The sequence below is a fragment of the Heterocephalus glaber genome, unplaced genomic scaffold, assembly GCF_053883595.1.
Source record: "Heterocephalus glaber isolate CG9 unplaced genomic scaffold, H.glaber_assembly_v1.0 deba00000122, whole genome shotgun sequence".
Taxonomy (NCBI): domain Eukaryota; kingdom Metazoa; phylum Chordata; class Mammalia; order Rodentia; family Bathyergidae; genus Heterocephalus; species Heterocephalus glaber.
In genome coordinates, this window is record NW_028258138.1 from 58146396 (window position 1) to 58158719 (window position 12324).

At 32.8% G+C, this 12324-nt stretch overlaps 1 protein-coding gene across 2 annotated transcripts in view; it reads right to left on the bottom strand.

The window, feature by feature from the left end:
- Positions 1-12324, bottom strand: part of Cip2a (cellular inhibitor of PP2A) — a 30361-nt gene that overhangs the window by 6092 nt on the left and 11945 nt on the right. For both annotated transcript variants that reach the window (XR_015452696.1, XM_004835759.4), the window contains exons 8-16: positions 11575-11650; positions 10846-11064; positions 10120-10279; positions 7725-7866; positions 6622-6721; positions 4905-5023; positions 2168-2363; positions 1635-1709; positions 1439-1549 (exon numbers count right to left, since the gene is read on the bottom strand). Coding sequence is in view for 1 of the 2 variants with exons in the window: in XM_004835759.4 (XP_004835816.1) it covers positions 1439-1549; positions 1635-1709; positions 2168-2363; positions 4905-5023; positions 6622-6721; positions 7725-7866; positions 10120-10279; positions 10846-11064; positions 11575-11650 (1198 nt within the window). In the remaining variant the exon portion in view is untranslated. The remainder of the gene's footprint in view (positions 1-1438; positions 1550-1634; positions 1710-2167; positions 2364-4904; positions 5024-6621; positions 6722-7724; positions 7867-10119; positions 10280-10845; positions 11065-11574; positions 11651-12324) is intronic.

Genomic DNA, 12324 nt, shown 5'->3' on the forward strand with positions numbered 1-12324 from the left:
AAAGATTTTAAAGTTATTTTACTTGCCAATGATTTAATGGTTCTTTCAAAACCCAGACTTTAATATATAATTCATTACAAATAAAATCAAGTTTAGACTTCCATTTATACATGCTATAAATTTCATGTTACTGAAGCGAACTCTCACCCATACGGTAATACATCATGTGTATATTATGTACATAGCACAAACTTACCAAGCACCTACCATAATAAAGGGGATTCAAGGGCCTGGAGGTAAAGAAACAGTCTCTCATATCATAAGTGGAGGTGGAGGTAATATGATTTGCATGTGGTATACGAAATATTATAAAGAGATAGGCACAGGGTAGACACATAGAGGAAAATTAGCCAAATACACAAGTGGCTTCTGGAAAATGGAGGTATTTAAAATTAAATCAGGAGACTGAAAAGTCAGGCAAAGAAAAAGAGGAAAAGATGTCTCAGACATGGAATAGAAAGTGCAAAGACAAGGAAACACAAAGAGTATAGCAAGTTCCAAAAAATACAAAGTAGTCTAATATGGTTGGCTGCAATGAATGTGCACAAATGGTAGATGTGGGTTGAGAAGTAGTTAGAATCTGTGTGCATCACATGGGAATTTTAACTATATTCTGAAAGCAACGGTGGCTATTATGAAGGATATGAAGGACAAGAGGGACGGAAAGAATTAGATTATCACCTCAGTGATCCCTGGGGGAAGGAGGGAGAGTAGAACCAAATACAGAAAACAGTTTGGCAGAAGTGTCAGGGTGGCTGAGAAGAGGGCACTAAAGATAGAAAGACTAATTAGAGGCTCTGCTGATTCATATGAAAACTGAAAAGAACTTGACCTACACCAAACAGTGGTAGGAACAGAGACAGGATAGAAAAGAATAATATCTAGAGGTAGAATCAAGTGGACTTGTTGAGTAATACCAGAGGTGAGCTGTATGATTTCCACATTTCTTATATGGAAAACTTGGAATTACAGTAGAGGGAATACTTAGTAAGTTTTTTAAAAGGTAAGAGTGATTCATCACTATAGGTTATGCTGAGTTTGAAGGACTTGTGTACTAAAACATCGAAAGAGGAGAAATTCAGTGCTTGGTTTTTCTTTTTCAATCTGTGCTTGACATAAAATTGGGAACATTAAAATTTTAGTAATGGTCAAAACCATAAAACATACAAATAAAGGAAAAGGCTTTAAGAGCATAATCCTAGTGACCTCCAACACTGAAGCGTCGACCATTAGTGATACAGAAAAAGAATACCAATTAAGTAGAAAAATGATGTACCAAAATTAAAGACAGGAGTTTCAAAATGGATTGAGTAGATGTGTCAAATGTTCAGGACAATTTAGTTCAATTAGAACAATAAGTCTGTAACTAATATTTTCCTTACTTTTTATTTTATCTATTAAATTTTCTACTCATTAGATGTCTTTCTATTGTACCCACCTCTGTCTCAGCTTGAGTTCTCTGACAGCGATATTGAGCAATCAGTCTATCAGCCTGTGCAAGAGCTAGAGCTTTTGCTTCCAGGAGATCTTGTAACCTGCTTTCTTTGGACTACAAGAAAATATACAATTAATTTTCATAACTCTCAAAACAATCAAAAGCTTATTACATGTACTTAAAATAAAAATGTACTTACAGCTAATGTGGATAGTTTCATCTCATATACATCCATTATGTCAGATATTCTCCCTTCATTAATCTGATCCTTTAGCTAGGTTTTAATGGAGAAAAAAGTCAGTAAATTGTAGCATTTAAATAATGATGAAATTTGCAACTAAATTATTAAAACATAATGATGAGTAACAGAGGAAAAAAACCTGCTACATCAAGTGAGTCACAATATTTTCTTAATCTAGCCAATGCAGCAGAAAACATCTGAGTAAGATTTGGTATACTTAAGATGGAAACTTAAAAAAGTACTTCTGTAACTGAGTGGCTGGGAAGGGGATTAGTAAAAGAAATAACTGTGTTAATATTTCAATCTTATGACTACATTTTTTCCCTTTCTTTCCAAATTTTTCAGAATACTGTTACTTTTTCTACCAAAAGATAAAAGCTCAGTGATGACATCTGCATTTAAGTTCTTTAAATAAATGATATAATCAGTGCCAACATTTGGTTGGTAGGTACTAGACACAATTCTATTTCTAATTGCTATTTATCACTTACCATCACCCCAGACTGAAGTTTCTCTATTAACTCCTCAATGTTCAATCCAGGAACATTATCTTTTGATAGGGGAGGAGTTAAACACTTTACTGTTGTTGAAGAACTGTGATTTAATGATTGCAAAGGCAGTCTACTGGGCATATGTTCTGTTTCCTGTTGTCTATATGCATTGTTTGCTGCTATACTTTCTCCAAGTCTGAATGAAAATCAAAAAAACAAAACAAAACAATAACATAAAAAGAGCAAAATGCAAAGTTAGGAACCCTTATAACGTGTCTTTCTGGGTTTTTTTTGTAATAGAAATCTTCAAATAGTCTTGAAATAATCTTGGAGATCATGATGAAACAGGTTTTCAGGCAGTATCCTGAACTTTTCGGAGGATTACTTTTTCTACTTACAAGTCTTTGTAACAGCAATTTCACTTTTGCTTTGGAGGCACCATGGAACTAGTTTGAGAGTGGCTTATACATAATAAGGACAAAGTTATTGGAAATGATCAGAGCAACCTTCTCAGCATGGGTGAAATCATCTGTCTTTATGTCCTTCAAACTCATCTTCTCATTATGTTCTCAACTCTCTGACTCCCATTCTGCTCTTTCAAAAGCTCAGCTTATTCTTGCCTCAGGACCTTTTGAGCTGTTTGTTTGTTTGTTTTTTCCTGGAATCAGATCTATAGAGAACTAGTTTCTTATCATTGGGTCTTAGTTCAAATCCATCTCTTCAAGAGGTGTTCACTAATGCCATATATGATGCTAATATTAATCATTTCTCCTCTTAGTGAAGAGCACAATATGAAGCTTTAACTTATCTCTTGACTACAGTGAAAATCTAATGACAACATGCATTCAGTCTAATTTTCTGCTACAGACAAAATGCCTAGTAGAGGGCTTACATATAGTCATAGTTGGTTCTTAATAAATTTTTATTAAATGTGCAAATAAAAAACTAGCAAAAAACATACCTATCCACTCATCCAATAAATTCACCTTATTAGACTGCCTAAGATAATGTCAAATAAGAATATTATAATAAGTAAAAATGGATCCTTGTGAAAATTATCTACAACACAGACAGGGAAGGCCAAGATGCAATGAAAATGGTGGGATGGCCTCACATACAGAGGCAGAGGATGAAATGCTCAAGTACAGTCTAGTTGAAGCTTTCCTGCTGAAACTTCTGAGTTCAGAAGAACACAACTGAAATAAACAAGGCACCAAAAAAGGAACACCTTCACTCACAGATGACCACTGCTAACTTGTAATATAAGCCACTTCCTATATGTCTATTTTTTGTTGTTGTTGTTAAAAAAATATTCATTATAAAATAAAGGGAATTTTGATGTGTTCTTTTACGGCTTATATTCCATAGCTCTTTAATTCACAATTTATAACACCTAAATTATTAGTTCTGAAAAATGAGATTAAGACAGTTAATGTATTTTATAAAAATTTTTAAAATATATTTTAGATATATATTTATAGCACAGGATAGCAAACGTCTCTGCTACAACAACGCAATCCTGCTGTTATAGAGTAAAAGCAGCCATAGAGAACACAAATGATGAAAACAACTGGTGTGGTCTTGTTCTAATAAAACTATTTACCAAAACATGTATTTGTCCACTCCCCACTTTTGGACCTCTGGCATACAGGGAATGTTACACCTATTTTACCGATTGTTTCAAATTATCCAAACCATTTTAAATAGAAACTCATCTATGTAATAAGCCATTTAAAATTTTAAAATGTACTAAAGTAGAACCCTACTAGACATTTTAGTAACTGTTTACATAGTGCTCCCCCCAAATTTGAATTTTTTTCAAAATTCGAATTTTGAAACTTTTTCAATTTTTTTTCAAGTGTTTATTGTATTTATCCGGCCACCATTTATGGTATTTCATTTTCTGAAGTAAAGCACAGAAGTTTATTTTAAGATCCTTAGTTACTTTTTCCTCACTGGGACAAAATACTCAACACTCACAACTTAAAGGAGAGGTTTATTTTGATTCAGTTTTTAGTAGTTTCAGTCCATCTTCAGCTGGCTTTAAGGCAGAAACGGCATGGTGGAAGGGCCTGGGCTGGTGAAAGCTGTCTATCCCATGAGAGCCAGGAAAGAGACAGAGAAGGGAGGAGCTAAGGAGGAAGGTGTACTGTTTCAAGTCACATCCCCAGTGAACCACCTCTTCTGAATGGAACTACTTCCTAACAGCACATTTAACTATGGATGAGTATACTACACACCATGATCCTTCTACACACATGAGAATTTGGGGTGACATTTTAGATCTAAATCATAACAGAACTCTTCCCCATCCTAGCTAATTTTTAGTCACGCAGTTTTCATAGCTGTCTCTTTGGCAAATGATCTAGAACAGTGAACAGTTGTGCTTAGACTTTTCACTTAAAACAATCAGGAAAGAAAAGCCCTTTCTATGAAGGAAATAAACTGGTAGGATGTAAACTTATTAAGGGTATCCACAGCACACTACATCAAAAGTGGTAAGAGACAAAAGATAGTGCCTGAGTATCACACTTAATCACTCAGACCTAACTTTTCCGCGAGTAAATATCTACCTTTTTCACCTACAGAAATAAAATTTTATTTTAATCATTTGCAAGATCACTAATACAATGAGATTTCCAACTGACTTATTTACTAATCTATCTATATTGAGGATTACTGAAGAAATATATATAGCAGGGCAGTCACAGATACATTACAACTGACTACTACTCACACCAAAGCAGGAAAATCTGGCAGTGGAGTGGCTTCCAATAATATTCCCAATCCAGACTGTACTTGTTTTCTATTATCTGATGTTAAAGCAAAAGCCAAAGGAGTAACCAAACGTGGATCCTAAACAAATCAGAAACCAGAAAATAAGAGACAGAAAGAAAAATAATATCAGTTCTTTAGAATAAGGGTAGCAAATTCTAAAATGTTCATATCATCTAATGTCTAAATATATCTCTTAAGAGTTTTTCTTGTTAGAGCTACTTACACTGTCATGCAATCAATATGAACATTAGCTTAAAAATTTGGCAAAAGTTTTAAATGTTTTGTGTTTAGGAAAATTATACCTTAAATATTTTGATAAATTGAAAGTATCATTCGCCAATGACTGATGTTTACAATGGCTTTATTTTTCTAATTACTATTAAAAAAAAGGGTTATAATTTCTAAATTAAAGCCACAAAATATAAAATAAAATACAAATTAATTCAAATCAGAAAATTTAATGATTAAAGTTGTATACTTAAAGCCCTTCATGTCAGTAAATATTTTACATTAATACTATAAAACTCAAATATCTATTATGAAAGTCTAAAAATTGACAAAACATTTTGACTCATCTTTAAAATAGTCAATAAAAAATATTATTAACCATTTATAAATAAAATATTAATCACCTTGTAGGTATTCAAGAATAATTCAAGGCCACAGAAGTATAAGAGCAGGTCTTTATCTCTGTAACCCTCTATGGAAACCCTTCCTAACTCCTAAAATCATTATTTCTAGTTTGCCATGAAGAAAACTGAAGTACAGAGAGATGTAATAACTGCTCAAGCCTGTACTGACAAATGGTACAATCATTAAATTCAGTTTCTTTTTGCTATAGATATTAAAATAATATTAAAATAGACATTGTTAAATCCTGCACTAAGCCTCAGAATATGAGATCAAACCAGAATGGAGTCATTTGGCTAAGTGTCCTGTAATCCCTCTGAACTTTGAATTGGTGGCATTTTCCACAAACAAGCAAACAAAAACAGACAGTAGCAACATAAAAAGAAAGTCTGGTCTATTTTAACTTTGTAAGAGAAATAACTGAAACAACTATTCTCCTTTCGCTCCCTGTTTCTGCTTTTCAGTTCTTCTTTTGATAGAGTCAACCTCCTGCTCAAAGAACGCTCATTCTATTTGACAAGAATGAGATGGTGCGCAATATAAATAAAAATCAATTAGATCTTCAAACTAAAACTGTGGTAATTTTGGCTTTTAATAATACCCAGAGCTTTTAACCAGTGTTATCACTGAAATTTTCGAATTACCAATTTTCTGAATACAGTACCTCCTCTAATGCATTATCACTCACAATCAAGTCCGTTCTTCCAAATGTTTCCTATTCCTATTTGATACTACCTATCAACAACAGAAATTAAAATACCACTCTCCTCTGTAGGCCCACAAAAACAAAAGAAACCTATAAGTATGACACAGAAAGGCTGAGAACACATTATTATTAAACACTATGTGCATAAGAATGAGGACTTAGCATTCAGCTTCTATGAAACTATGAAATAATGGTATAATGAGACTATTAAAACTACTGAAGACAATTATAACTTTAAACTGTTTTCTAATGACCAATTCTAAGAGAATGATTTAGATTAAACGTTATTAGAAATCACTTACATGTGAATAAATCCAATATTTAAAAAGCTTAGACTCACCTGAAGGATTTTGTAGAAACTTACTTCCATACCAGGAACCAACTGTTTAAGTTTGTTCATTAAATCAAGAGTTTTCAAAATTACATCAGCAGCAAGTTTGCTTTAAAAATGAGTAACATTTAAATTAGATAACTCAAAAATTTCTTAGAGCTTATTTCTATCCATAATTCTAAAGAAAATAAAAAATATTTTTGCTTTTAAATCTCAAGAAGATAAAGTACTATTTCTGCCGAGAAGTAAAAATATAAGTGATCAACACCACAGAGAACAAAGTGACATTAATAGTATAGGTTTACTCAGTGATTCTTTATCTACTCTCAAATATTAACACGCTTCAACTTTCTGCTTCAAATAATAATGGAATTGACCCATTTAATTCTCAGCTTTAACACTGACATTAACACTAAGGGTAGCCTTTCAGCTTTGTACTTGAAAGGAGCATAAAAAGAAAAGAGATAATACTTATTCTTGAAAAACAATTACTGGAAATTATATCACTTATGGAAATAGGAACAAATCATAGTGTCTAGCACTTAGCAGGTCTTCAATGAATATTCATTAGATGCACTGAGTTCATGAGGGGGAAGGGAATAAATGTCTCATTACCATCCATTTTAAAACTATAAGTCCTCACATAAGAGCTGTCTGTCATTAAGAAACCTCAGCAATCTTAAAAAAAAAACAAAAAAACCCCACCTCAGCAATGGTTCATTTCCTTGAAATAAAACCATCCTCGCTTTTTCATTTAAAAAACTTAAAATTCAGTGAAGATAAATTTTTTTAAAATGTCAATAAAAAAGTCCAAAAAAGAAATGAGGACCCTTAGCTAAATCTCGCATACATATACAGAATACCGAACACACATACCCACAAAACCCTAAGCAATGGACACAAATCATAGATGCCAATAGGTTTTCTAGAAGTATGCAATGTATAATTTGAAGGAACTTTTAAATTTTTAAAAAAATTTCACTATGAAAGTATTTTAATTCTCTGCTATAGCTTGAGTTAAAACCACACATCAAAGGATTCTTAAAGAATCACCACATATTCTGATATTTTCTGCCTTCAACCATTTTGTAGTTTGCATTTGATATACTCACCATAATTCAGAATCTGCTACCTTAGTTCCAAACCCCAGATCAATCTTGCCATACGTAAACTGTTGCTCTATCAAAGTGGTACACTTGGTAGTAGTCAGAATTTTGGCAATGTGCATTTTCAGAGTATCATCTCCGCACAGAGATAAGTTTTGTTAAGAAACAAAGAATTCTCAAAATATTTTATATTTGTATATTTTTTAACATCCAGGATAATATCACATAAATCATCACTGTAATCTGGTATAATTGCTGTTGTATTTGCTCAATGATAGGTAAGACAGTTGGAACTCAGATTGCTAAAGTAACTGAGATGGACACACAATGTTTTTGACTCAAAGGTAAAACAGAAAAAGGATGCTTCTCCATAGAACGTTCATTTTTTTGTTGATAGACATCACAACATTTCAGTAATATTTGTGGAACTAGGAAAGTTATTTTCTCATATTGTGTGCATTGTGTGCCTTGTGAATTATTGTGAATATCTATCACTTACTAAGGTCCAAGTTATGATACCATTCAACTATAGAAGGTTTGACTATACTAATTATAAATATCATTTAAGTCAAGGAGAGTAATCATAAGTCTCTATAGCAGTGATTCTCAACTTTGGCTACACATTAGATTCGCCTGAGTAGATAAATCACAACGAAAAGGATAACACACAAACACCCTCCACTAATCCCAAGTTTTCAAATTACTCCATTTGCATTGGAATCTATAGAAAATTCCTATTTCTATGTTTTTTTAGTTGTTCCCCAGGTGATTTGAATACTAAGCCAAGATTGAGAGTTAATGCTGTAATTTAAAGGAGGAAGAAAATTAAGGAGTGGCAGCTCAGAAAAGAGGTAGAATTTGCTCTAGAGCAGAACAAAGTTGGACATATTCTTGTTTCTGAGATACAGTGAAATCTATCTGGCAAATTTAAGAGATCTAGTTGAGAGGGGACAAGGACTCAGATGACAAATAATAAAATACTTAAAAAATTAGAACTTTAGACTTCCTTTCCTTTCTCTTTCTTCCTTCCTTCCTTTATTTTGACCCAGGGTCTCAACAGGTAGTTCAGGCTGGCCTTGAATTCCTTATATAGCCCAGGCTGGCCTCAAACTTGCAGTGATCCTCTTGCCTCAGCCTCCTGAGTGCTGGGATTACAGGTGTGCACCACCACAACTGCTTTTTTTAGACATTTTAAAAAGTCAGAATTAGTGGTTATCTCAGTACTTGTTGGGAGGCACTAAGAGTACCAACCATAAACAAGTACCAAAGAAATTTTTTTGGCTGGAAAGAATAGCAGGTCACCAGGAAACCACAGTAACAAGTTCTAGCTTATATGTTAAGCAACAAACGACGAGTACTGTGACAAAATTTTTAAATCAAAATGCATCAAGTATCAAATTTGACAAGCTTCAAAGCAGTCACATACCAAGGTATAACTATATTTAGCAAAAGCAAACCCATGGAAATAACTAAGAGACTCAGGATACAAAAGTTAAGTAGAGAATATAATTGAACTTAAAGGGTTTTTTTTTGTAACAAATAAATATGCATTGATACATTGTTCTATTTTACAAGCAACTGTGAAGTTATTTTTATGAAAACATTTATGGAAGCTTTTGTTTTTAAAACAAAAAGTACCACTCTGCTGTAAAGATAAATTTGAATTATTTGTAGGAAAATGAATGTATCTTAAGACCATGTTAAGTGAAATAAATCAGACAGATAAGCTTAAATATCTCATGGTTTCTTTTATATGGGAAAGTCAAAGGATAAATAATTAAAGAGTAAAATAAAAGATAACAAAACAGAGAGAAAGATCTTTCACAAAGGGAAGAGAATGAAGAGATGGAGAGAGGGGGAAGAGAGGGAAAGGGACATAAAAATAATTAAGACGCATTATGTACATGTACTAATTCTCCACGAAAAATATAATTCTTATGTTTGCAAACAAGTACTAAGAAAAATAAAGATTTGGAAGAAAAAAAAAACAGAACCTAAAATTTAAAACTAGGCTACAATCATGACAACTTTATCAGTATTTCCCTACCCGTGGACACACTCCACTGAAAACTGGCAAGATTAATCATCCAAGGGCAGCAATTAGCATCAAAAGCAGAAGTCATAAGTAGTAGGAATCATTATAGAATATACTTCCAAATCTCAAAATGTGATAAAAATGTTCAAATCAAGTTTAAAAAGTATTTCTTAAAATGTACCTAGTTTAAAAGTTTCACACAGGGCAAAAAGTCTGGATAATTTTTTAGAGACTCTTCTTTAAATTCATTTAAATTCTGACTAGATATGGGCATGAGAAGTAGCAAAAATACAAATAGAGACAAAATACAGTAAATCTAATACCTAGAAAAAGTTTAGTTTCCATTTTTATGACAGTAAAGGATATTTAACAAAACTTCAATGGCTTTGACCATCCTTTCACATTTTTTTCTTATTAAGGCCTCATCCAGATTCTGTTCTGTAAACTGAAGCTGATCAAGGATTGTAGGCAGCAGAAGGGTCACAAATTGGTCAGCTGAGGAACAGTTAGAAGTATCTATGGCATCCTGGATTAATTATTAGAAGAGAAATACTTTAAGACAATGAGTGAATATAAAAATAGGCAGAATGTTAAATTGTCCAGACAGCAAAATTTACAAACTAACATTGATTTTCTCTATTTTAAGTGCCTCACACATTGTCTGGCACACTCCACTTCTTTCACTATGGAAGCAATATTATATCTTACCCCACTCAATCACTAATAAACACAGTGAACAACATCTACTGACATGGAGAGACAGAATATTATTATTCCAAGTATGGTCATACAACAGCAAAGCACATAAATCTTGTCAATGTCTTTTCTTATCACACAGAAACAAGTATGTATAAGCCATTCAATGGAAAAAAAAAAAAAAAGCAGGTGTACACATGCACACAAACACACACACACAACTTTGCCAGGAAAAAAATTCAGTAGCTGAACGCCAGGGAATCTAGTGAGACCATTAAGAATACAGGAGTTTTTCTAAAGCATATGAAAAATTACAAGTTTACTATAAATATTTGGAAAAAAATTGTTAATCAACAATCATGAAAGTATAAGTCAATTTGTATATAATTCTCTTACCTCGAATATTTCCTTGAACAACTCTAATGCTAAAACAGAACAGTTTTCTGATCCATCCAAAGGCAGGCTTAACCAACGAAGCAGAGCCACAGTAGGCTCCAGGTACTTAGAACGGCTTCCCAGAACAGTGTTGCCTGATGAGGACTGTTCAAACATCATCTGACTGATCACATGGCGCAGCTGAGTCACTGAACAGAAGGCAAGAAGTAATTCTAAAACCTGTGTGATATAAAGTCTTCATTAAATGTCAGTTTCACTAAACTTTAACATATAAGCATATGAAGCTAAAAATGACATAATTTGTTAAAAAAAATTCTAAAACAAAAATTAAAAATAATTTCTTCACTTTTTTCAAAAGTGAGTTTTCAAGTAATAAAAAATTTATTTATGGTGCTTGCTTCTAATAAGTAGGACGCAAGAACCAAACAGGAAAGGCAACTTCAACTAATGTTATAAATTTATAGTATGTACTTAGACTTTTCTTAAAGACAAACATGGTTTTGTTTTAAAAAATGACAAAAAAGCTTAAAACTGTACAGTTTGTAAATATTCAGAGATTAGTGTACTTAGATTTTTCTGAACACTGTAGTTTTAAAAAGTTTAAAACAAGGGGCCAGGGATTTAGCTCAGTGGTTCCGCCACCTGCCTCGCAAGCGCAAGGTCCTGAGTTCGATCCCTGGTACCAAAAAAAAAAAAAAGTTTAAAACAAGATGTTAGGTTTTTACATACCTTTGAAGAAGAATCCGGATCCTTCCCATTAAGAAGACCTAATACTTGATTAAGACATGAAGAAAAGTGCTCATACCTAGGTTTAAAAGTATACATCAAATGATAATTATGAAATTGATACATTAAAAGGATCAACAAATATTGTATGTATTCATTTGAGCTTCTAATATGGAACACAGTATTTGTGAAGTTTAAAAAAATATATTTGTGAAGTTTAGATGCTCTTTTACATAGTTATGTCCCCATAAATCTGAGGTTGAAAACACTGTAAGTCAAAAAGTAAATACAAACTATACCAAATACCACAGTTTAGCAACATAGCTTACTATAAAGCATGAAGTATTTACTCATGTGATAAAGTGGCTGAGAGCTGCAGCTTATAGCCACTGGCTAGCATTACAAGAGAGTATTACACTATATATCGCTAGCCTAAAGATCTAGCCGAAGATCTAAATTCAATCTGAAGCACAGTTGCTATTGAATATATATAGCTTCTACACTACTGTAAAGTTAAAAAATCATTAAGTTATATGTTGGGGACCATCTCTGCCTAACATCTAGACTGTGTCTTAGTACTAGGATACACATAAATGGGCCCTCTCGTTTACTGAAACACAGTAACTCATGTGGAAATAAATAAATCACTGAAAGTTTCAGTAACTCAAATGCCTTATGTCTTAGAAGATTGTATTCACTTAGTAAAAACTGAAAGGACAAAGGAATATGTCAATATATCATACAGCTACTTAT